Source organism: Oncorhynchus keta, chromosome 7 (genome assembly GCF_023373465.1).
Source record: "Oncorhynchus keta strain PuntledgeMale-10-30-2019 chromosome 7, Oket_V2, whole genome shotgun sequence".
Lineage (NCBI taxonomy): Eukaryota > Metazoa > Chordata > Actinopteri > Salmoniformes > Salmonidae > Oncorhynchus > Oncorhynchus keta.
The window spans coordinates 54,259,834-54,286,315 of record NC_068427.1 but is presented as its reverse complement, the minus strand read 5'-3'; the positions used below and the strand labels follow the sequence as shown (position 1 = coordinate 54,286,315).

The 26,482-nt window shown below is 48.4% G+C and overlaps 1 protein-coding gene and 2 long non-coding RNA genes across 3 annotated transcripts in view; all 3 read left to right on the top strand.

Annotated features, from left to right (window-relative positions):
- Positions 1 to 26,482, top strand: part of als2a (alsin Rho guanine nucleotide exchange factor ALS2 a) — a 139,721-nt gene that overhangs the window by 33,746 nt on the left and 79,493 nt on the right. The window contains exons 9-15 of the mRNA XM_052523270.1: positions 2,247 to 2,354; positions 6,688 to 6,801; positions 7,913 to 8,084; positions 16,878 to 17,067; positions 17,817 to 17,882; positions 21,475 to 21,637; positions 21,854 to 21,985. Of these exons, the coding sequence (XP_052379230.1) occupies positions 2,247 to 2,354; positions 6,688 to 6,801; positions 7,913 to 8,084; positions 16,878 to 17,067; positions 17,817 to 17,882; positions 21,475 to 21,637; positions 21,854 to 21,985 (945 nt within the window). The remainder of the gene's footprint in view (positions 1 to 2,246; positions 2,355 to 6,687; positions 6,802 to 7,912; positions 8,085 to 16,877; positions 17,068 to 17,816; positions 17,883 to 21,474; positions 21,638 to 21,853; positions 21,986 to 26,482) is intronic.
- On the top strand, positions 2,352 to 3,110 carry LOC127931234 (uncharacterized). Its single transcript, XR_008140449.1, has 4 exons — positions 2,352 to 2,444; positions 2,535 to 2,624; positions 2,655 to 2,864; positions 3,009 to 3,110. It is a non-coding gene; the product is annotated as an uncharacterized LOC127931234 (long non-coding RNA).
- Positions 3,959 to 5,789, top strand: LOC127931230 (uncharacterized). The gene is made up of 5 exons (XR_008140432.1): positions 3,959 to 4,158; positions 4,207 to 4,590; positions 4,735 to 4,878; positions 5,565 to 5,660; positions 5,763 to 5,789. It is a non-coding gene; the product is annotated as an uncharacterized LOC127931230 (long non-coding RNA).

Here is a 26,482-nt window from a genome sequence, read left to right as displayed (position 1 = left end):
GTGGTCTAGGCTGCTGGTCTAGCCTGCTGGTCTGGTGGTCTAGGCTGCTGGTCTGGTGGTCTAGCCTGCTGGTCTGGTGGTCTAGGCTGCTGGTCTGGTGGTCTAGCCTGCTGGTCTGGTGGTCTAGGCTGCTGGTCTAGCCTGCTGGTCTGGTGGTCTAGGCTGCTGGTCTGGTGGTCTAGGCTGCTGGTCTGGTGGTCTAGGCTGCTGGTCTGGTGGTCTAGGCTGCTGGTCTGGTGGTCTAGGCTGCTGGTCTAGTGGTCTAGGCTGCTGGTCTAGTGGTCTAGGCTGCTGATCTAGCCTGCTGGTCTGGTGGTCTAGCCTGCTGGTCTGGTGGTCTAGGCTGCAGGTCTAGCCTGCTGGTCTGGTGGTCTAGCCTGCTGGTCTGGTGGTCTAGGCTGCTGGTCTAGCCTGCTGGTCTGGTGGTCTAGTCTGGTGGTCTAGGCTGCTGGTCTGGTGGTCTAGGCTGCAGGTCTAGCCTGCTGGTCTGGTGGTCTAGCCTGCTGGTCTGGTGGTCTAGGCTGCTGGTCTAGCCTGCTGGTCTGGTGGTCTAGGCTGCTGGTCTGGTGGTCTAGGCTGCTGGTCTGGTGGTCTAGGCTGCTGGTCTGGTGGTCTAGGCTGCTGGTCTGGTGGTCTAGGCTGCTGGTCTAGGCTGCTGGTCTGGTGGTCTAGGCTGCAGGTCTAGGCTGCTGGTCTGGTGGTCTAGGCTGCTGGTCTGGTGGTCTAGGCTGCTGGTCTGGTGGTCTAGGCTGCTGGTCTGGTGGTCTAGCCTGCTGGTCTGGTGGTCTAGCCTGCAGTTCTAGCGTAGTGGTCCCAGATCTGTCATCTGCTGTAAAGCCAATTCCTACTGTTGTTGTCATCATTATATTTGGCCTGTCAAACAACCCAGCAGAAACAGATCTGGGCCCACTACTGATACTGTTGCCCTGCCAGCAGGTCCCTCACACATCTGACATCTCACAGGGGGATGTGGGGGGCAAATCACACTCAGAAGTCAGAGGGTCTGTTTGTGTGGGACCTGGTGGCAGGGCAGAGCCACAGTGTTTTCCTGGCTGATCTGTTTGTGTGGGACCTGGTGGGACCTGGCGGCTGGGCAGAGCCACAGTGTGTTCCTGGCTGATCTGTTTGTGTGGGACCTGGTGGCAGGGCAGAGCCACAGTGTGTTCCTGGCTGATCTGTTTGTGTGGGACCTGGTGGCAGGGCAGAGCCACAGTGTGTTCCTGGCTGATCTGTTTGTGTGGGACCTGGTGGCAGGGCAGAGCCACAGTGTGTTCCTGGCTGATCTGTTTGTGTGGGACCTGGTGGCAGGGCAGAGCCACAGTGTGTTCCTGGCTGATCTGTTTGTGTGGGACCTGGTGGCAGGGCAGAGCCACAGTGTGTTCCTGGCTGATCTGTTTGTGTGGGACCTGGTGGCAGGGCAGAGCCACAGTGTTTTCCTGGCTGATCTGTGTGTGTTTTGACCTCCTCTCAGATGTCAAAGGGTCCTGGGCAGAGCCACAGTGGGCTGACCTGGCAGCTGGGCAGAGCCACAGTGTGTTCCTGGCTGATCTGTGTGTGTTTTGACCTCCTCTCAGATGTCAAAGGGTCTGGCGTGTGGGGGACGCTGGGCAGAGCCACAGTGTGTGGGACCTGGCAGCTGGGCAGAGCCACAGTGTGTTCCTGGCTGATCTGTGTGTGTTTTGACCTCCTCTCAGATGTCAAAGGGTCTGCGTGTGTGGGACCTGGCAGCTGGGCAGAGCCACAGTGTGTTCCTGGCTGATCTGTGTGTGTTTTGACCTCCTCTCAGATGTCAAAGGGTCTGCGTGTGTGGGACCTGGCAGCTGGGCAGAGCCACAGTGTGTTCCTGGCTGATCTGTGTGTGTTTTGACCTCCTCTCAGATGTCAAAGGGTCTGCGTGTGTGGGACCTGGCAGCTGGGCAGAGCCACAGTGTGTTCCTGGCTGATCTGTGTGTGTTTTGACCTCCTCTCAGATGTCAAAGGGTCTGCGTGTGTGGGACCTGGCAGCTGGGCAGAGCCACAGTGTGTTCCTGGCTGATCTGTGTGTGTTTTGACCTCCTCTCAGATGTCAAAGGGTCTGCGTGTGTGGGACCTGGCAGCTGGGCAGAGCCACAGTGTGTTCCTGGCTGATCTGTGTGTGTTTTGACCTCCTCTCAGATGTCAAAGGGTCTGCGTGTGTGGGACCTGGCAGCTGGGCAGAGCCACAGTGTGTTCCTGGCTGATCTGTGTGTGTTTTGACCTCCTCTCAGATGTCAAAGGGTCTGCGTGTGTGGGACCTGGCAGCTGGGCAGAGCCACAGTGTGTTCCTGGCTGATGGCGACTGCTGCCAGCCCATCCTCTGTTACAGCGGTCAACAGGTCAGTATGTCCTCTGTTAGAGGTCAACAGGTCAGTATGTCCTCTGTTAGAGGTCAACAGGTCAGTATGTCCTCTGTTAGAGGTCAACAGGTCAGTATGTCCCCTGTTAGAGGTCAACAGGTCAGTATGTCCCCTGTTAGAGGTCAACAGGTCAGTATGTCCCCTGTTAGAGGTCAACAGGTCAGTATGTCCTCTGTTAGAGGTCAACAGGTCAGTATGTCCTCTGTTAGAGGTCAACAGGTCAGTATGTCCTCTGTTAGAGGTCAACAGGTCAGTATGTCCCCTGTTAGAGGTCAACAGGTCAGTATGTCCTCTGTTAGAGGTCAACAGGTCAGTATGTCCTCTGTTAGAGGTCAACAGGTCAGTATGTCCTCTGTTAGAGGTCAACAGGTCAGTATGTCCTCTGTTAGAGGTCAACAGGTCAGTATGTCCTCTGTTAGAGGTCAACAGGTCAGTATGTCCTCTGTTAGAGGTCAACAGGTCAGTATGTCCTCTGTTAGAGGTCAACAGGTCAGTATGTCCCCTGCTACACAGGTCAACAGGTCAGTATGTCCTCTGTTACAGAGGTCAACAGGTCAGTATGTCCCCTGCTACAGAGGTCAGTATGTCCCCTGCTACAGAGGTCAGTATGTCCCCTGCTACAGAGGTCAACAGGTCAGTATGTCCTCTGTTAGAGGTCAACAGGTCAGTATGTCCTCTGTTAGAGGTCAACAGGTCAGTATGTCCTCTGTTAGAGGTCAACAGGTCAGTATGTCCCCTGTTAGAGGTCAACAGGTCAGTATGTCCTCTGTTAGAGGTCAACAGGTCAGTATGTTCTCTGTTAGAGGTCAACAGGTCAGTATGTCCCCTGCTACAGAGGTCAACAGGTCAGTATGTCCCCTGCTACAGAGGTCAGTATGTCCCCTGCTACAGAGGTCAGTATGTTCCCTGCTACAGAGGTCAACAGGTCAGTATGTCCCCTGCTACAGAGGTCAACAGGTCAGTATGTCCTGTAAAGCCCAGTTCAGATACAGTAGACGAGACGTGACACAACGTTCGTAATGAGTTCGTTCTACAACAGTTTGCTTCGTCTGAACGATGTAGTTGTAGAACGTCTCACGTCGGCTGCTGAAGTTACATTTGAGTAAATTTGCAGACTGACAGGAGCAATTAGAAATAAGTGCCCTGCTCGACAGTTTTTTTTCACCTCGTCGGCCCGGGGTTTTGATCCAGCGATCATTCGGTTTTTGGCCCAACACTCTTAAACACTATGCTATCTGCCGCCCTTTATCAAATCTTGACTGAAAACTTACGGCGAGACGGGTCCCTTTGGCCAATCAGAGAACAGCGCGCTGACGTTCTGTGAAATAAAGGTTAAATAAATAAAATAAAACAAAATTAATGTGAATGCCTGGTCTTTAGTCAGCTGTTCTACAATCCCAAATTCTAAAAGGGATAGTTTTGTCGTCTTATGTTGGCTAATGTATCTGAACCGGACTTTACATGTGTTGTATACTGTATACGTTATGTGTTGTGTCTTGTGATGTACAAAACATTAGGAGCATCTTCCTAATATTGAGTTAGGAAGGTGTTCAGAACAGCCTCAATTCGTCGGGGACATGGACTCTACAAGGTGTCTAAAGCGTTCCACAGGGATGCTGGTCCATGTGGACTCTACAAGGTGTCTAAAGCGTTCCACAGGGATGCTGGTCCATGTGGACTCTACAAGGTGTCTAAAGCGTTCCACAGGGATGCTGGCCCATGTTGACTCTACAAGGTGTTGAAAGCGTTCCACAGGGATGCTGGCCCATGTTGACTCTACAAGGTGTTGAAAGCGTTCCACAGGGATGCTGGTCCATGTTGTCTCTACAAGGTGTTGAAAGCGTTCCACAGGGATGCTGGGCCATGTTGACTCTACAAGGTGTTGAAAGCGTTCCACAGGGATGCTGGGCCATGTTGACTCTACAAGGTGTCGAAAGCGTTCCACAGGGATGCTGGTCCATGTTGACTCTACAAGGTGTTGAAAGCGTTCCACAGGGATGCTGGCCCATGTTGACTCTACAAGGTGTCTAAAGCGTTCCACAGGGATGCTGGACCATGTTGACTCTACAAGGTGTCTAAAGCGTTCCACAGGGATGCTGGCCCATGTTGACTCTACAAGGTGTTGAAAGCGTTCCACAGGGATGCTGGCCCATGTTGACTCTACAAGGTGTTGAAAGTGTTCCACAGGGATGCTGGCCCATGTTGACTCTACAAGGTGTCTAAAGGGTTCCACAGGGATGCTGGTCCATGTTGACTCTACAAGGTGTCTAAAGCGTTCCACAGGGATGCTGGTCCATGTTGACTCTACAAGGTGTCTAAAGCGTTCCACAGGGATGCTGGTCCATGTTGACTCTACAAGGTGTTGAAAGCGTTCCACAGGGATGCTGGTCCATGTTGACTCTACAAGGTGTTGAAAGCGTTCCACAGGGATGCTGGCCCATGTTGACTCTACAAGGTGTTGAAAGCGTTCCACAGGGATGCTGGTCCATGTTGACTCTACAAGGTGTTGAAGGAGCTGGTCCATCCACAGGGATGCTGGTCCATGTTGACTCTACAAGGTGGTCCATGTTGACTTCCACAGGGATGCTGGCCCATGTTGACTCTAGGGAGGTGGTCCATGTTGACCACAGGGATGCTGGCCCATGTTGACTCTAGGGAGGCTGGTCCATGTTGACTTCCAGGGATGCTGGCCCATGTTGACTCCAGGGATGCTGGCCCATGTTGACTCTACAAGGTGGTCCATGTTGACTCCAGGGAGGCTGGTCCATGTTGACTCTACAAGGTGCTGGTCCATGTTGACTTCCACAGGGATGCTGGTCCATGTTGACTCTACAGGGATGCTGGTCCATGTTGACTCAGGGATGCTGGTCCATGTTGACTCCAGGAAGGTGTTGACTCCAGGGAGCGTTCCCAGGGATGCTGGTCCATGTTGACTCTACAAGGTGGTTGAAAGCATTCCACAGGGATGCTGGTCCATGTTGACTCTACAGGGAGTGTTGGCCTTCCACAGGGATGCTGGCCCATGTTGACTCTACAAGGTGTTGAAAGCATTCCACAGGGATGCTGGTCCATGTTGACTCTACAAGGTGTTGAAAGCCTTCCACAGGGATGCTGGCCCATGTTGACTCTACAAGGTGTTGGCAACAGGTGCTGGCCCACAGGGATGCTGGCCCATGTTGACTCTACAAGGTGTTGAAAGCGTTCCACAGGGATGCTGGCCCATGTTGACTCTACAAGGTGTTGAAAGCGTTCCACAGGGATGCTGGCCCATGTTGACTCTACAAGGTGTTGGCCCATGCGTGACCACAGGGATGACTGGCCCCATGTTGACTCTACAAGGTGTCCAAAGCGTTCCACAGGGATGCTGGTCCATGTTGACTCTACAAGGTGTTGAAAGTGTTCCACAGGGATGCTGGTCCATGTTGACTCTACAAGGTGTCTGAAAGTGTTCCACAGGGATGCTGGCCCATGTTGACTCCAGGGATGCTGGCCCATGTTGACTCTACAAGGTGTCTAGGGATGCTGGTCCATGTTGACTCTAGGTGCTGGTCCATGTTGACTCCAGGGATGCTGGCCCATGTTGACTCTACAAGGTGCTGGCCCATGTTGACCACAGGGATGCTGGCCCATGTTGACTTTCCAGGGATGCTGGCCCATGTTGACCACAGGGATGCTGGCCCATGTTGACTCCAGGGATGCTGGCCCATGTTGACTCTACAGGGATGTTGGCCCATGTTGACCACAGGGATGCTGGCCCATGTTGACTTTCCAGGGATGCTTCCATGTTGACTCCAGGGATGCTGGCCCATGTTGACTCCAGGGATGCTGGTCCATGTTGACTCCAGGGATGCTGGTCCATGTTGACTCTACAAGGTGTTGAAAGCGTTCCACAGGGAGACTGGCCCATGTTGACTCCAACGCTTCCCACAGTTGTGTCAAGTTGGCTGGATGTCCTTTGAGTGGTGGACCGTTCTTGATACACACAGGAAACTGTCGAGCGTAAAGATATATATTTTTAAACACGTTACCCAACTTGTCATTGTTTATATTGTGAGAACTAATAGATTGTTTCATTTCTGTATTTCTTCGGTTTATGTTACTGTACATGGCGAGTCATTTTTCAGTATCTGCTGAATCAATAGGTTTCTGGACGAGTCTCTTCCTCTTCTGCAGTGTGTGTGTGTGTGTGTGTGTGTGTGTGTGTGTGTGTGTGTGTGTGTGTGTGTATAGTCAGTGAATGTATGACAGGAATGCCTTTTATAGTTGAACAAATTTCCCTATGGAACAATAAAGTATTAATGAATTAATTCAGGTGATGGAGACCACACCTGAGAACCACATACCTGGGACAGGGTCAACTGAGAGCTCTCCGTCTAGGACTGACACGTACACCCTCAGACCTGTCCTACTGCCCTTCTGTGTGAATGTGAGTTGAACATAACACCTCTCTATAATATGTAGAAAGAACGTTTTTACCCAAACGCACTTCGGCCCAGCTTGAACGAAAAGGGTGCTCGACTGAGTAAAATCCCACAACATTCCTTGACCCCAGAACACTTCGACAGGTGACTATCAGGTGACTCCTATCCAGGAGAACGGAAAAAGAGCACTCTGTTTAGATACTGTCTGTTAGTTTCCCCTGTTAATAAATTAATCACATCTGTTCGGAAACAGACTGCTACTTTTTCTTGATTTTATCATTTATTATAACTTATTAAACATACCAGTAATTTGTCCCCTGAGACTTGACTGTTGACTCCTACCAGTAATTTGTCCCCTGAGACTTGGCAGTAGACTCATACCAGTAATTTGTCCCCTGAGACTTGGCAGTAGACTCATACCAGTAATTTGTCCCCTGAGACTTGGCAGTAGACTCATACCAGTAATTTGTCCCCTGAGACTTGGCAGTAGACTCATACCAGTAATTTGTCCCCTGAGACTTGGCTGTAGACTCATACCAGTAATTTGTCCCCTGAGACTTGGCTGTAGACTCATACCAGTAATTTGTCCCCTGAGACTTGACTGTAGACTCATACCAGTAATTTGTCCCCTGAGACTTGGCTGTAGACTCATACCAGTAATTTGTCCCCTGAGACTTGACTGTAGACTCATACCAGTAATTTGTCCCCTGAGACTTGGCAGTAGACTCATACCAGTAACTTGTCCCTGAGACTTGGCTGAGCCTACAGTCATGTATCTGGGCTACATCATAACAAGCCAGTAATTTGTCCCCTAGATGGGCTTGGCATCATAGCCACATAAAATATTGCTATGTAATGTGTGGTCCCTGTCTAGATGGATACATCATAACAAGCCACATAAAATATTGCAGTAATGTTGTCCCTGAGATGGGCTACATCAGCCACATAAAATATTGCTAACTGTGTTGGTGTCTTCCTGTCTAGATGGGCAACATCATAACAAGCCACATAAAATATTGCTATGTAATGTGTTGGTGTCTTCCTGTCTAGATGGGATACATCATAACAAGCCACATAAAATATTGCTATGTAATGTGTTGGTGTCTTCCCGTCTAGATGGGCTACATCAGCAGTGTGTATGCCGGAGGACAGTCCTGTCTAGCCCAGGCTGACCTCAACATGATGGGGTTCATCTCTGCTCTTCACGAGCTGGCTGCAGCAGACAGGAAGTATTACTGCAGGCTCAGAGACGTCAACAAGCGGGTGGTCAGCCCTCTACTGAGGAAAGGTGAGACAAAAGACAAACGAAAAGTGAAAGTTACATACATGGGATGCTTCAGAATGTCTGGAATAGAAAAGTGAAAGACTGAAGTTACATACACGGGATGCTTCAGAATGTCTGGAATAGAAAAGTGAAAGACTGAAGTTACATACATGGGATGCTTCAGAATGTCTGGAATAGAAAAGGCAAAACAGCCCTATGCAGTCGTTCAATTCCTATAGAAGGTGGCAAAGGCTGAGGACGTGTGTTCAACATACAGTGGGGGGAGAAAGTATTTAGTCAGCCACCATTTGTGCAAGTTCTCCCACTTAAAAAGATCAGAGAGGCCTGTAATTTTCGTCATAGGTACAATTCAACTATGACAGACAAAATGAAAAAATAATATCCAGAAAATCACATTGTAGGATTTTTTAATGAATTTATTTGCAAATTATGGTGGAAAATAAGTATTTGGTCAATAACAAAAGTTTATCTCAATACTTTGTTACATACACTTTGTTGGCAATGACAGAGGTCAAATGTTTTCTGTAAGTCTTCACAAGGTTTTCACACACTGTTGCTGGTATTTTGGCCCATTCCTCCATGCAGATCTCCTCTAGAACAGTGCTGTTTTGGGGCTGTTGCTGGGCAATACGGACTTTCAACTCCCTCCAAAGATTTTCTATGGAGACTGGCTAGGCCACTCCAGGACCTTGAAATGCTTCTTACGAAGCCACTCCATTGCCCGGGCGGTGTGTTTGGGATCATTGTCAAGAACGTAAAAGTGTTGCCAGTGTAACAGTATAGCCTCCGTAAGCAGCGTTACCCATGCAGAGCAAAGGAAACAACCAACCCAAGGCTCAGAGCGAGTGAAGTTTGAAACGCTAGTAGCGCGCGCTAACTAGCCAGCCATTTCACTTCGGTCACACCAGCCTCATCTCGGGAGTTGATAGGCTCGAAGTCATAAACCGTGCAATGCTTGACGCACAACGAAGAGCTGCTGGCAAAACACACGGAAGTTCTGTTTGAATGAATATTTACGCGCCTGCTTCTGCCTACCACCTCAGTCATATACTTAGATGCTCAGTCAGATTATATGCAACACAGGACACGCTAGATAATATCTAGTAATATCATCAACCATGTGTAGTTAACTAGTGATTATAATTGATTGTTTTTTATAAGATAAGTTTAATGCTAGCTAGGAACTTACCTTGGCTTACTGCATTTGCGTAACAGGCAGTCCCTTGTGTGCAACGAGAGAGAGGCAGGTCGTTATTGCGTTGGACTAGTTAACTGCTGACAAGGTGAAAATCTGTCTTTCTGCCCCTGAACAGGCAGTTAACCCACTGTTCCTAGGCCGTCATTGAAAATAAGAATGTGTTCTTAACTGACTTGCCTAGTAAAATAAAGATTAAATAAAGGTGTAAAAAAATATATTTTTAAAAATTGAAAAATCGGCGCCCAAAAAATACCAATTTCCGATTTGTTATGAAAACTTTCCGATTAATCGGTCAACCTCTAGTTTACACATCTTACATTACTCATATATGTATATACTGTATTTCTTACCATCTAATTACATTTACATTTAAGTCATTTAGCAGACGCTCTTATCCAGAGCGACTTACAAATTGGTGCATACACCTTATGACAACCAGTGGAACAGCCACTTGCATCTAAATCTTGTTGGGGGAGAAGGATTACCTACCCTTACTTACCCTATCCTAGGTATTCCTTGAAGAGGTGGGGTTTCAGGTGTCTCCGGAAGGTGGTGATTGACTCCGCTGTCCTGGCGTCGTGAGGGAGTTTGTTCCACCATTGGGGGCCAGAGCAGCGAACAGTTTTGACTGGGCTGAGCGGGAACTGTACTTCCTCAGTGGTAGGGAGGCGAGCAGGCCAGAGGTGGATGAACGCAGTGCCCTTGTTTGGGTGTAGGGCCTGATCAGAGCCTGGAGGTACTGAGGTGCCGTTCCCCTCACAGCTCCGTAGGCGAGCACCATGGTCTTGTAGCGGATGCGAGCTTCAACTGGAAGCCAGTGGAGAGAGCGGAGGAGCGGGGTGACGTGAGAGAACTGGGAAGGTTGAACACCAGACGGGCTGCGGCGTTCTGGATGAGTTGTAGGGGTTTAATGGCACAGGCAGGGAGCCCAGCCAACAGCGAGTTGCAGTAATCAAGACGGAGATGACAAGTGCCTTGCTTATGCCACTCGGTCCATCACTCATCCATATATTTATATGTACATATTCTCATTCATCTCTTTAGATTTGTGTGTATTAGGTAGTTGTTGTGGAATTGTTAGATTACTTGTTAGATATTACTGCACTGTTAGAACTAGAAGCACAAGCATTTCGCTGCACTCGCATTAACATCTGCTAACCATGTGTATGTGACCAATAAAATTTGATTTGATTTTGAATAAACTGGATGGTCTCCGTTTGAGACTATCCTAACAACTTGACATCAAAACCTGTGATAGCTCGTGTTTTTTTACCGAGTCGTGGCTGAACTACGATAATATACAGTTGGTTTCCCAACGGCAGGACAGAACAGCTACGTCCGGCAAGAGGAGAGGTGGAGGTGTGTGTCTATTTGTCAATAACAGCTGATGCGCAATGTCTAATATTAAGGTCATCTCCAGGTATTGCTCGCCTGAGGTAGAGTACCTCATGATAAACTGTAGACCACACTATCTACCAAGAGAGTTCTCGTCTATATTATTCGTAGCCGTCTATTTACCACCACAGACCGATGCGGGCACTAAGACCGCACTCAGCGATCTATATAAGGCCACTCAGCGATCTATATAAGGCCACTCAGCGCTGTATAAGGCCACTCAGCGAGCTGTATAAGGCCACTCAGCGAGCTGTATAAGGCCACTCAGCGAGCTGTATAAGGCCACTCAGCGAGCTGTATAAGGCCACTCAGCGAGCTGTATAAGGCCACTCAGCGAGCTGTAATAGACCTTAAGCAAACAAGAAAGTGCTCATCCAGAAGCAGCGCTCCTAGTGGCCGAGGACTTTAATGCAGGCAAACTTAAATCCGTTTTACCTCATTTCTATCAGCATGTATCATGTGCAACCTGAGGAAAATAAATATAGACCACCTTTACTCCACACACAGAGACACGTACAATGCTCTCCCACACCCTCCATTTGTTAAATCTGACCATAATTCTATCCTCCTGATTCATGCTTACAAGCAAAAACTCCAGCACAGACTGGAATATGTTCCGTGATTCACCCAAGGCATTGAGGAGTACACCACCTCAGTCACCGGCTTCATCAATAAGTGTATCAACAACGTCGTCCCCACAGTGACCGTACGTACATATCCTAACCAGAAGCCATGGATTACAAGAAACATCCGCACTGAGCTAAAGGCTCGAGCTGCCTCTTTCAAGGAGCGGGACACTAATATGAAATCTCGCTATGCCCTCAGACGAACTATCAAACAGGCAAAGCGTCAATACAGGACTAAGTTTGAATCCTACTACACTGGCTCTGACAGTCGTCGGATGTGGCAGAGCTTGCAAACGGTTAATTACTACAAAGGGAAACCCGGCCGTGAGCTGCCCAGTGATGCGAGCCTACCAGTCGGGATAAATGCCTTTTTATGTTTGCTTCAAGGCAAGCAACACTGAAGCATGCATGAGAGCACCACCTGTTCTGGACAACTGTGTGATCACGCTCTCTGTAGCCGATGTGAGCAAGATCTTTAAACGGGTCAACATTCACAAGGCCGTAGGGCCAGACGGACTACCAGGACGTGTAATCAGAGCATGCTTGGACCAACTGGCAAGTATCTTCACTGACATTTTCAACCTCTCCCTGACCGAGTCTTTTAATACTTACATTTTTCAAGCAGACAACCATAATCCCTGAAAGAGAAGGTAACCTGCCTAAATAGCAAAAACATCTGCCACATTGATACTCAACACGGGGGCCCCTCAGGGGTGCGTGCTTAGGCCCCTCCTGTACTCCCTGTTCACCCACGACTGCGTGGCCAAGCACGACTCCAACACCATCATTAAGCCTGCTGACGATACAATGGTGGTAGACCTGATCACCAACAATGATGAGACAGCCTATAGGGAGGAGGTCAGAGACCTGTGGTACCAAGAAAACAACATCTCCCTCAACGTGAGCAAGACAAAGGAGATGATCGTTCACTACAGGAAAAGGAGGGCCAAGCACACCCCCATTCACATGGGCTGTAGTGGAACAGGTTGAGAGCTTCAAGTTCCTGGGTGTCCACATCACCAACAAACTTGAATGGTTCCGAACACACCAAGACAGTCGTGAAGAGGGTACGACAAAAACCAATTCCCCCTCAGGTGAAAATATGTGGCATTGGTCCTCAGATCCTCAAAAGGTTCTTCAGCTGCACCATCGAGAGCATCCTGACTGCTTGCATCACTGCCTCGTATGGCAACTGCTCGGCCTCCGACCATAAGGCACTACAGAGGGTATTGTGTACTGCCCAGTACATCACTGGGGCCAAGTTTCCTGCCATCCAGGACCTCTATACCAGGCGGTGTCAGAGGAATCCCTAAAAAAAATTCATAATACGCCAGCCACCCAAGTCATAGACTGTTCTCTCTGCTACCGCACGGCAAGCTGTACCGGAGCGCCAAGTCTAGGTCCAAAAAGCTCCTTAACAGCTTCCACCCCCAAGCCATTAGACTGCTGAACATTTAATCAAATGGCCACCCAGACTAATTGCAACGACCCCCCCCCCCCTTCAAATGACCTGTAACCCCCACATTTAACATTACATTTAAGTCATTTAGCAGACGCTCTATCCAGAGCGACTTACAAATTGGTGCATACACCTTATGACAACCAGTGGAACAGCCACTTGCATCTAAATCTTGTTGGGGGAGAGAAGGATTACCTACCCTTACTTACCCTATCCTAGGTATTCCTTGAAGAGGTGGGGTTTCAGGTGTCTCCGGAAGGTGGTGATTGACTCCGCTGTCCTGGCGTCGTGAGGGAGTTTGTTCCACCATTGGGGGCCAGAGCAGCGAACAGTTTTGACTGGGCTGAGCGGGAACAGTACTTCCTCAGTGGTAGGGAGGCGAGCAGGCCAGAGGTGGATGAACGCAGTGCCCTTGTTTGGGTGTAGGGCCTGATCAGAGCCTGGAGGTACTGAGGTGCCGTTCCCCTCACAGCTCCGTAGGCGAGCACCATGGTCTTGTAGCGGATGCGAGCTTCAACTGGAAGCCAGTGGAGAGAGCGGAGGAGCGGGGTGACGTGAGAGAACTTGGGAAGGTTGAACACCAGACGGGCTGCGGCGTTCTGGATGAGTTGTAGGGGTTAATGGCACAGGCAGGGAGCCCAGCCAACAGCGAGTTGCAGTAATCAAGACGGAGATGACAAGTGCCTGGATTAGGACCTGCGCCGCTTCCTGTGTGAGGCAGGGTCGTACTCTGCGGATGTTGTAGAGCATGAACCTACAGGAACGGGACACCGCCTTGATGTTAGTTGAGAACGTCAGGGTGTTGTCCAGGATCACGCCAAGGTTCTTAGCGCTCTGGGAGGAGGACACAATGGAGTTGTCAACCGTGATGGCGAGATCATGGAACGGGCAGTCCTTCCCCGGGAGGAAGAGGAGCTCCGTCTTGCTGAGGTTCAGCTTGAGGTGGTGATCCGTCATCCACACTGATATGTCTGCCAGACATGCAGAGATGCGATTCGCCACCTGGTCATCAGAAGGGGAAAGGAGAAGATTAATTGTGTGTCGTCTGCATAGCAATGATAGGAGAGACCATGTGAGGTTATGACAGAGCCAAGTGACTTGGTGTATAGCGAGAATAAGAGAGGGCCTAGAACAGAGCCCTGGGGACACCAGTGGTGAGAGCGTGGTGAGGAGACAGATTCTCGCCACGCCACCTGGTAGGAGCGACCTGTCAGGTAGGACGCAATCCAAGCGTGGGCCGCGCCGGAGATGCCCAACTCGGAGAGGGTGGAGAGGAGGATCTGATGGTTCACAGTATCGAAGGCAGCCGATAGGTCTAGAAGGATGAGAGCAGAGGAGAGAGAGTTAGCTTTAGCAGTGCGGAGCGCCTCCGTGATACAGAGAAGAGCAGTCTCAGTTGAATGACTAGTCTTGAAACCTGACTGATTTGGATCAAGAAGGTCATTCTGAGAGAGATAGCGGTAGAGCTGGCCAAGGACGGCACGCTCAAGAGTTTTGGAGAGAAAAGAGAGAAGGGATACTGGTCTGTAGTTGTTGACATCGGAGGGATCGAGTGTAGGTTTTTTCAGAAGGGGTGCAACTCTCGCTCTCTTGAAGACGGGAGGGACGTAGCCAGCGGTCAGGGATGAGTTGATGAGCGAGGTGAGGTAAGGGAGAAGGTCTCCGGAAATGGTCTGGAGAAGAGAGGAGGGATAGGGTCAAGCGGGCAGGTTGTTGGGCGGCCGGCCGTCACAAGACGCGAGATTTCATCTGGAGAGAGAGGGAGAAAGAGGTCAGAGCATAGGGTAGGGGAGTGTGAGCAGAACCAGCGGTGTCGTTTGACTTAGCAAACGAGGATCGGATGTCATCGACCTTCTTTTCAAAATGGTTGACGAAGTCATCTGCAGAGAGGAGGAGGGAGGGGGGGGAGGATTCAGGAGGGAGGAGAAGGTGGCAAAGAGCTTCCTAGGGTTAGAGGCGGATGCTTGGAATTTAGAATGGTAGAAAGTGGCTTTAGCAGCAGAGACAGAGGAGGAAAATGTAGAGGGGAGGGAGTGAAAGGATGCCAGGTCCGCAGGGAGGCGAGTTTTCCTCCATTTCCGCTCGGCTGCCCGGAGCCCTGTTCTGTGAGCTCGCAATGAGTCGTCGAGCCACGGAGCGGGGGGGGAGGACCGAGCCGGCCTGGAGGATAGGGGACATAGGGAGTCAAAGGATGCAGTAAGGGAGGAGAGGAGGGTTGAGGAGGCAGAATCAGGAGATAGGTTGGAGAAAGTTTGAGCAGAGGGAAGAGAAGATAGGATGGAAGAGGAGAGAGTAGCGGGGAGAGAGAGCGAAGGTTGGGACGGCGCGATACCATCCGAGTAGGGGCAGTGTGGGAAGTGTTGGATGAGAGCGAGAGGGAAAAGGATACAAGGTAGTGGTCGGAGACTTGGAGGGGAGTTGCAATGAGGTTAGTGGAAGAACAGCATCTAGTAAAGATGAGGTCAAGCGTATTGCCTGCCTTGTGAGTAGGGGGAAGGTGAGAGGGTGAGGTCAAAAGAGGAGAGGAGTGGAAAGAAGGAGGCAGAGAGGAATGAGTCAAAGGTAGACGTGGGGAGGTTAAAGTCGCCCAGAACTGTGAGAGGTGAGCCGTCCTCAGGAAAGGAGCTTATCAAGGCATCAAGCTCATTGATGAACTCTCCGAGGGAACCTGGAGGGCGATAAATGATAAGGATGTTAAGCTTGAAAGGGCTGGTAACTGTGACAGCATGGAATTCAAAGGAGGCAATAGACAGATGGGTAAGGGAGAAAGAGAGAAAGACCACTTGGGAGAGATGAGGATCCCGGTGCCACCACCCCGCTGACCAGAAGCTCTCGGGTGTGCGAGAACACGTGGGCGGACGAGGAGAGAGCAGTAGGAGTAGCAGTGTTATCTGTGGTGATCCATGTTTCCGTCAGTGCCAAGAAGTCAAGGGACTGGAGGGAGGCATAGGCTGAGATGAACTCTGCCTTGTTGGCCGCAGATTGGCAGTTCCAGAGGCTACCAGAGACCTGGAACTCCACGTGGGTCGTACGCGCTGGGACCACCAGGTTAGGGTGGTCGCGGCCACGCGGTGTGGAGCGTTTGTATGATCTGTGCAGAGAGGAGAGAACAGGGATGGACAGACACATAGTTGACAGGCTACAGAAAAGGCTACGCTAATGCAAGGAAATTGGAATGACAAGCGGACTACACGTCTCGAATGTTCAGAGAGTTAAGCTTACGTAGCAAGAATCTTATTGACTAAAATGATTAAAATGATACAGTACTGCTAAAGTAGGCTAGCTGGCAGTAGCTGCGTTGTTGACACTACACTAATCAAGTCGTTCCGTTGAGTGTAATAATTCTACAGTGCTGCTATTCGGGGCTTGGCTAGCTAGCTAGCCCCCGAATATTGTGTTATTTAAATGTTTTTACTTTATTTTATTTAGTAAATATTTTCTTAACTGCATTGTTGGTTAAGGGCTTGTAAGTTTCACGGTCTGCACCTGTTTTATTCGGCACATGTGACATTTGATTTGACTGCACACTGCCCTTTCCCAGCTGGACTAGAGGAATGCTTTTGTAAGAATGTTGTTCATGGACTAAAGCACAGCCTTCAACACCCTCCATGCTCATCACTAAGCTTCCTGACCACCCCAGGTGGTGAATGTCTTCACTGAAATTCCCTGTGTTGTATGCAACAACACCTCCGCCACACTTGTCCTCAACACAGGGGCCCCACAGGGGTGCGTGCCCAGCCCCCTCCTATACTCCCTGTTCACCCATGACTGTGGGGCCACGCACGTCTCCAACTCAATCATTAAGTTTGCTGATGACACAACAGTGGTAAAGAGTGTGGTGGACTGATCGCAATCAATCAATCAAATGTATTTATAAAGCCCTTTATACATCACAATATCACGAAGTGCTTTACAGAAACCCAGCCTAAAACCCCAAACAGCAAGCAATGCAGTTGTAGAAGCACAGTGGCTAGGAAAAACTCCCTAGAAAGGCAGGAAACTACAAAGAAACCTAGAGAGGAACCAGGCTATGAGGGGTGGCCAGTCCTCTTCTGGCTGATATATGTGTTGTAGAGAGGGTGGTGAATTGATCTGTGTACTCTCTGTGTCTCCTCTAGAGTCTGTGTGCACAGTGTTGGGCCAGACGTCCAGCCTGCTGTTCCAGTCCCTGGCTAGTAGCTACAGCAGGCTCTGTCACCTGACAGGGCAACACTCTGTCTCCCTTACAGCCTTCCTCCATACTGACCGGGACGTCAAGGGACTGGTCATCCTGAAACACGCTAACACCTTCCTGGACATGTATAAAGAGCAAGTACACAATTACTAGGCTGAGATGTCTGCTGTCTGTTTTAGTGTTGTTTCTTCTGTAGTAGTTACACTGTCAAATGGCCTCCGCCTGAGTGTTCCCTTCTCCTCCTCCTGAGTCTTCCCTTCTCCCCCTCCTGAGTCTTCCCTTCTCCCCCTCCTGAGTCTTCCCTTCTCCCCTCCTGAGTCTTCCCTTCTCCCCCTCCTGAGTCTTCCCTTCTCCCCCTCCTGAGTCTTCCCTTCTCCCCCTCCTGAGTGTTCCCTTCTCCCCCTCCTGAGTGTTCCCTTCTCCCCCTCCTGAGTGTTCCCTTCTCCTCCTCCTGAGTCTTCCCTTCTCCTCCTCCCGAGTGTTCCCTTCTCCCCCTCCCGAGTCTTCCCTTCTCCCCCTCCCGAGTCTTCCCTTCTCCTCCTCCCGAGTCTTCCCTTCTCCCCCTCCTGAGTCTTCCCTTCTCCTCCTCCCGAGTCTTCCCTTCTCCCCCTCCCGAGTCTTCCCTTCTCCCCCTCCCGAGTCTTCCCTTCTCCCCCTCCCGAGTCTTCCCTTCTCCCCCTCCCGAGTCTTCCCTTCTCCCCCTCCCGAGTCTTCCCTTCTCCCCCTCCCGAGTCTTCCCTTCTCCCCCTCCCGAGTCTTCCCTTCTCCCCCTCCCGAGTGTTCCCTTCTCCTCCTCCCGAGTGTTCCCTTCTCCTCCTCCCGAGTGTTCTCACCATCTGTTTTCTCAAGCTCTCTCTCTCTCTCTCTCTCTCTCTCTCTGCAGGTACTGTGGCTCAGTGGGTAATTTCCTGGTTATGGGGGGATTCCAAGCCCTCATGAAGCCCTCTGTGTAAGTCCTTCTATTTTACTTTATCCCAGTTACACTATCTTTTGTACTGTACATCACCCCAGTTACATTAACCATATTGACTTCCTCATCACTAACCACATTGACTTCCTCATCACTAACCACATTGACTTCCTCATCACTAACCATATTGACTTCCTCATCACTAACCACATTGACTTCCTCATCACTAACCACATTGACTTCCTCATCACTAACCATATTGACTTCCTCATCACTAACCACATTGACTTCCTCATCGCTAACCACATTGACTTCCTCATCGCTAACCACATTGACTTCCTCATCGCTAACCACATTGACTTCCTCATCGCTAACCACATTGACTTCCTCATCGCTAACCACATTGACTTCCTCATCGCTAACCACATTGACTTCCTCATCGCTAACCACATTGACTTCCTCATCGCTAACCACATTGACTTCCTCATCGCTAACCACATGACTTCCTCATCGCTAACCACATTGACTTCCTCATCGCTAACCACATTGACTTCCTCATCGCTAACCACATTGACTTCCTCATCACTAATCACATTGACTTCCTCATCACTAATCACATTGACTTCCTCATTATTAATCACATTGACTTCCTCATCACTAACCACATTGACTTCCTCATCACTAACCACATTGACTTCCTCATCGCTAACCACATTGACTTCCTCATCGCTAACCACATTGACTTCCTCATCGCTAACCACATTGACTTCCTCATCGCTAACCACATTGACTTCCTCATCGCTAACCACATTGACTTCCTCATCGCTAACCACATTGACTTCCTCATCGCTAACCACATTGACTTCCTCATCGCTAACCACATTGACTTCCTCATCGCTAACCACATTGACTTCCTCATCGCTAACCACATTGACTTCCTCATCGCTAACCACATTGACTTCCTCATCGCTAACCACATTGACTTCCTCATCACTAACCACATTGACTTCCTCATCGCTAACCACATTGACTTCCTCATCGCTAACCACATTGACTTCCTCATCGCTAACCACATTGACTTCCTCATCACTAACCACATTGACTTCCTCATCACTAACCACATTGACTTCCTCATCGCTAACTAACTTCCTCATCGCTAACCACATTGACTTCCTCATCGCTAACCACATTGACTTCCTCATCGCTAACCACATTGACTTCCTCATCGCTAACCACATTGACTTCCTCATCGCTAACCACATTGACTTCCTCATCATTAACCACATTGACTTCCTCATCACTAACCACATTGACTTCCTCATCACTAATCACATTGACTTCCTCATCACTAACCACATTGACTTCCTCATCACTAACCACATTGACTTCCTCATCGCTAACCACATTGACTTCCTCATCGCTAACCACATTGACTTCCTCATCGCTAACCACATTGACTTCCTCATCGCTAACCACATTGACTTCCTCATCGCTAATGACATTGACTTCCTCATCGCTAACTGTGTATTGATCAGGTAGAAACTCTCTACTTCTCTTAAAGAATGCATTGCTTTTGCAATGTGCAGCAGTGGTGAGAGAAATGTGTCTTGGTGTTGAGCTAGAGTGTAACGACAAGAGAACGTGATAATGTGACTCTACCTAGACAGTAGAGGACAGCTAGCCAACCAATGTATTTCTCCCAACGACAAGAGAACGTGATAATGTGACTCTACCTAGACAGTAGAGGACAGCTAGCCAACCAATGTATTTCTCCCAACGACAAGATAACGTGGTAATGTGACTCTACCTAGACAGTAGAGGACAGCTAGCCAACCAATGCGACTCTACCTAGACAGTAGAGGACAGCTAGCCAACCAATGTATTTCTCCCAACGACAAGAGAACGTGGTAATGTGACTCTACCTAGACAGTAGAGGACAGCTAGCCAACCAATGTATTTCTCCCAACGACAAGATAACGTGATAATGTGACTCTACCTAGACAGTAGAGGACAGCTAGCCAACCAATGTATTTCTCCCAACGACAAGAGAACGTGATAATGTGACTCTACCTAGACAGTAGAGGACAGCTAGCCAACCAATGTATTTCTCCCAACGACAAGAGAACGTGATAATGTGACTCTACCTAGACAGTAGAGGACAGCTCGCCAACCAATGTATATCTCCCAACGACAAGATAACGTGATAATGTGACTCTACCTAGACAGTAGAGGACAGCTAGCCAACCAATGTATTTCTCCCAATGACAAGAGAACGTGGTAATGTGACTCTACCTAGACAGTAGAGGACAGCTAGCCAACCAATGTATTTCTCCCAACGACAAGAGAACGTGGTAATGTGACTCTACCTAGACAGTAGAGGACAGCTAGCCAACCAATGTATTTCTCCCAACGACAAGAGAACGTGATAATGTGACTCTACCTAGACAGTAGAGGACAGCTAGCCAACCAATGTATATCTCCCAACGACAAGATAACGTGATAATGTGACTCTACCTAGACAGTAGAGGACAGCTAGCCAACCAATGTATTTCTCCCAACGACAAGAGAACGTGATAATGTGACTCTACCTAGACAGTAGAGGACAGCTAGCCAACCAATGTATTTCTCCCAACGACAAGAGAACGTGATAATGTGACTCTACCTAGACAGTAGAGGACAGCTAGCCAACCAATGTATTTCTCCCAACGACAAGAGAACGTGATAATGTGACTCTACCTAGACAGTAGAGGACAGCGAGCCAACCAATGTATTTCTCCCAACGATTCCCATCTGGATGCATCCAATACAGGGGTTACAGTTATGTGGGAAAGAGTCACTGTTTACAAAAATAATATTAACAAATAGTAATATGCAATTTAGCAGATGTTTTTTTTATCCAAATCCACTTATTGTCATGTGGTCCCTGGAATCAAACCCACTATGCTGCCGGTAGCAAGCACCATGCTCTACCAACTGACCTGTAGAGGACAGTGAGGTTCTCCGAGGTTTCACGGAGTCCCATACAGGTATGTTAGCCATTGGGCGTATGAAGACCTGGTCCCCCAACTCCAGTAGTAGAGTGACTGCATTAGCTCCGTTGGCAGCTCTATCACCGCTAGACTGGTGATCGGAGGAACCGCCTGGTGATCGGAGGAACCGCCTGGTGATCGGAGGAACCGCCTGGTGATCGGAGGAACCGCCTGGTGATCGGAGGAACTGATCTAGGGTTTGGGCCATTCCCCCCCAAAACAATGTCCAGGAAATTGCAGGTGCTTTGGTGGAAGAGTGGGTTAACATCTCACAGCAAGACCTGGCAAATCTGGTGCAGTCCTTGAGGAGATGCACGGCAGTACTTCGTATCTGGTGTGGCCACCAGCTGCATTGACTGTTACTTTTGATTTTGACCCCCTCACTTTGTTCAGGGACACATTATTCAATTTCTGTGGAACTTGTTCAGTTTATGTCTCAGTTGTTGAATCTTATGTTCATACAAATATTTACACATGTTAAGTTTGCTGAATATAAACTCAGTGAGAGGATGTTTATTTTTTTTATTTTTTTAGCTGAGTTTATATAGGCTTCATAGTACATTCACATTCCTGATTACAACTCCCCTTGATGTCCTCTCCAGGGAGTGTTTTGGGAAGAAGTTTGAGGTTTTGCGTCAGCTGTCAGAGTCCACTGAAGACAAGGTTCCTCTGTTGGACCTGTTGGCGATGCTGTTCTACTCTCCTATGCAACACATCCACGAGTACGCCAGGCTGCTGCTCAAACTGGCCACCTGTTTCGATGTGGTACGTACCTTCCATCTATCAGGACTTCTAACAGGTTCTAAAGTCTTTGTGGAATGTTGTCACTATATCTTCTCTTCTCTTCTCTTCTCTTCTCTTCTCTTCTCTTCTCTTCTCTTCTCTTCTCTTCTCTTCTCTGCTCTTCTCTGCTCTTCTCTGCTCTTCTCTGCTCAATCAATCAATCAATCAATCGTAAAGCCTTTCTCCTGGTAATCTCAGAGTACAGTGGAATACCAGAGGCTGCAGGAGGGCTGCTCCAAGTACGAGGCACTGTCTCTCAGCCTGGGGAGGAAGAGGAAGGAGGCAGAGGCGACGAACCAATTCTGGAGGACATATTCTGGGAAAACTACTGTGAGTAGAGTGGTCCTGTTACTGATGTTACAGAACCATAGACATCTTGTTGTGGGTCCATTTTAAACATGAAAACATATTGAGCCATCTCCAGTTCAAGGAGACTTGGGCGTAATGATAATGACTATAGAACCATAGACATCTTGTTGTGGGTCCATTTTAAACATGAAAACATATTGAGCCATCTCCAGTTCAAGGAGACTTGGGCGTAATGATAATGACTATAGAACCATAGACATGTTATTGGTGAAATATCACGAAATATTGAACGATTAAAAACATATATATATATATATATTACTTAACCTTTATTTAACTAGGCAAGTCAGTTAAGAACAGATTCTTATTTACAATGACGGCCTAGGAACAGTGGGTTAACTGCCTTGTTCAGGGGCAGAACGACAGATTTTTACCTTGTCAGCTCCCCTAACCACTAGGCTACCTGCCACCTCTAATCACTAGGCTACCTCCCTCCTCTAACCACTAGGCTACCTGCCTCCTCTAACCACTAGGCTACCTGCCACCTCTAACCACTAGGCTACCTGCCTCCTCTAACCACTAGGCTACCTGCCTCCTCTAACCACTAGGCTACCTGCCTCCTCTAACCACTAGGCTACCTGCCTCCTCTAACCACTAGGCTACCTGCCTCCTCTAACCACTAGGCTACCTGCCTCCTCTAACCACTAGGCTACCTGCCTCCTCTAATCACTAGGCTACCTGCCTCCTCTAATCACTAGGCTACCTGCCTCCTCTAACCACTAGGCTACCTGCCTCCTCTAACCACTCGGCTACCTGTCTCCTCTAGCCACTAGGCTACCTGCCTCCTCTAGCCACTAGGCTACCTGCCTCCTCTAACCACTAGGCTACCTGCCTCCTCTAACCACTCGGCTACCTGCCTCCTCTAACCACTAGGCTACCTGCCTCCTCTAACCACTAGGCTACCTGCCTCTAACCACTAGGCTACCTGCCTCTAACCACTAGGCTACCTGCCACCTCTACACTCTAACCACTAGGCTACCCTGCCTCCTCTAACCACTAGGCTACCTGCCTCCTCTAACCACTAGGCTACCTGCCTCCTCTAACCACTAGGCTACCTCCTATAACCACTAGGCTACCTGCCTCCTCTAACCACTAGGCTACCTGCCTCCTCTAACCACTAGGCTACCTCCTATAACCACTAGGCTACCTCCCTCCTCTAACCACTAGGCTACCTGCCTCCTCTAACCACTCGGCTACCTGCCTCCTCTAACCACTAGGCTACCTGCCTCCTCTAACCACTAGGCTACCTGCCTCCTCTAACCACTAGGCTACCTGCCTCCTCTAACCACTAGGCTACCTGCCTCCTCTAACCACAAGGCTACCTGCCTCCTCTAACCACTAGGCTACCTGCCTCCTCTAACCACTAGGCTACCTGCCTCCTCTAACCACTAGGCTACCTGCCGCCCCAACGATCTCTAGCACCAGTTATCCTGTCTGAAGATTTCACTAGTTATCCTGTCTGAAGATTTCACTAGTTATCCTGTCTAGATCCCACTAGTTATCCTGTCTAGATCTCACTAGTTATCCTGTCTAGATCTCACTATTTATCCTGTCTAGATCTCACTAGTTATCCTGTCTAGATCCCACTAGTTATCCTGTCTAGATCTCACCAGTTATCCTGTCTAGATCTCACTAGTTATCCTGTCTAGATCTCACTAGTTATCCTGTCTAGATCTCACCAGTTATCCTGTCTAGATCTCACTAGTTATCCTGTCTAGATCCCACTAGTTATCCTGTCTAGATCTCACTAGTTATCCTGTCTAGATCTCACTAGTTATCCTGTCTAGATCTCACTAGTTATCCTGTCTAGATCCCACTAGTTATCCTGTCTAGATCTCACCAGTTATCCTGTCTAGATCTCACTATTTATCCTGTCTAGATCTCACTAGTTATCCTGTCTGTAGATCTCACTAGTTATCCTGTCTATAGATCCCACTAGTTATCCTGTCTAGATCTCACTAGTTATCCTGTCTAGATCTCACTAGTTATCCTGTCTAGATCTCACTAGTTATCCTGTCTGTAGATCCACTAGTTATCCTGTCTATAGATCCCACTAGTTATCCTGTCTAGATCTCACTAGTTATCCTGTCTAGATCTCACTAGTTATCCTGTCTAGATCCCACTAGTTATCCTGTCTGTAGATCTCACTAGTTATCCTGTCTGTAGATCCCACTAGTTATCCTGTCTGTAGATCCCACTAGTTATCCTGTCTATAGATCCCACTAGTTATCCTGTCTGTAGATCTCACTAGTTATCCTGTCTGTAGATCTCACTAGTTATCCTGTCTGTAGATCCCACTAGTTATCCTGTCTATAGATCCCACTAGTTATCCTGTCTGTAGATCTCACTAATTATCCTGTCTGTAGATCCCACTAGTTATCCTGTCTATAGATCCCACTAGTTATCCTGTCTAGATCTCACTAGTTATCCTGTCTGTAGATCCCACTAGTTATCCTGTCTGTAGATCCCACTAGTTATCCTGTCTGTAGATCCCACTAGTTATCCTGTCTGTAGATCCACTAGTTATCCTGTCTGTAGATCCCACTAGTTATCCTGTCTGTAGATCCACTAGTTATCCTGTCTAGATCCCACTAGTTATCCTGTCTATAGATCCCACTAGTTATCCTGTCTAGATCCCACTAGTTATCCTGTCTATAGATCCCACTAGTTATCCTGTCTGTAGATCCCACTAGTTATCCTGTCTGTAGATCTCACTAGTTATCCTGTCTAGATCCCACTAGTTATCCTGTCTAGATCCCACTAGTTATCCTGTCTGTAGATCCACTAGGCTATCCTGTCTGTAGATCCACTAGTTATCCTGTCTGTAGATCTCACTAGTTATCCTGTCTAGATCCCACTAGTTATCCTGTCTAGATCCCACTAGTTATCCTGTCTGTAGATCTCACTAGTTATCCTGTCTGTAGATCTCACTAGTTATCCTGTCTGTAGATCCCACTACTTATCCTGTCTGTAGATCCCACTAGTTATCCTGTCTGTAGATCCACTAGTTATCCTGTCTGTAGATCCACTAGTTATCCTGTCTGTAGATCCCACTAGTTATCCTGTCTGTAGATCCCACTAGTTATCCTGTCTGTAGATCCACTAGTTATCCTGTCTGTAGATCCCACTAGTTATCCTGTCTGTAGATCTCACTAGTTATCCTGTCTATAGATCCACTAGTTATCCTGTCTGTAGATCTCACTAGTTATCCTGTCTGTAGATCCCACTAGTTATCCTGTCTCTAGATCCACTAGTTATCCTGTCTAGATCCCACTAGTTATCCTGTCTGTAGATCCCACTAGTTATCCTGTCTATAGATCCCACTAGTTATCCTGTCTGTAGATCTCACTAGTTATCCTGTCTGTAGATCCCACTAGTTATCCTGTCTGTAGATCCCACTAGTTATCCTGTCTGTAGATCTCACTAGTTATCCTGTCTGTAGATCCCACTAGTTATCCTGTCTAGATCCCACTAGTTATCCTGTCTGTAGATCCCACTAGTTATCCTGTCTGTAGATCTCACTAGTTATCCTGTCTGTAGATCTCACTAGTTATCCTGTCTGTAGATCCACTAGTTATCCTGTCTGTAGATCTCACTAGTTATCCTGTCTGTAGATCCACTAGTTATCCTGTCTGTAGATCCACTAGTTATCCTGTCTGTAGATCCCACTAGTTATCCTGTCTGTAGATCCACTAGTTATCCTGTCTGTAGATCCCACTAGTTATCCTGTCTGTAGATCCCACTAGTTATCCTGTCTGTAGATCTCACTAGTTATCCTGTCTATAGATCCACTAGTTATCCTGTCTATAGATCCACTAGTTATCCTGTCTGTAGATCTCACTAGTTATCCTGTCTGTAGATCCCACTAGTTATCCTGTCTGTAGATCCCACTAGTTATCCTGTCTAGATCCCACTAGTTATCCTGTCTGTAGATCTCACTAGTTATCCTGTCTGTAGATCCACTAGTTATCCTGTCTGTAGATCCCACTAGTTATCCTGTCTGTAGATCCACTAGTTATCCTGTCTGTAGATCCCACTAGTTATCCTGTCTGTAGATCCCACTAGTTATCCTGTCTGTAGATCCCACTAGTTATCCTGTCTGTAGATCTCACTAGTTATCCTGTCTGTAGATCTCACTAGTTATCCTGTCTGTAGATCCACTAGTTATCCTGTCTGTAGATCTCACTAGTTATCCTGTCTATAGATCCCACTAGTTATCCTGTCTGTAGATCCCACTAGTTATCCTGTCTATAGATCCCACTAGTTATCCTGTCTGTAGATCCCACTAGTTATCCTGTCTATAGATCCCACTAGTTATCCTGTCTGTAGATCCCACTAGTTATCCTGTCTGTAGATCCCACTAGTTATCCTGTCTGTAGATCCCACTAGTTATCCTGTCTGTAGATCCCACTAGTTATCCTGTCTGTAGATCTCACTAGTTATCCTGTCTAGATCTCA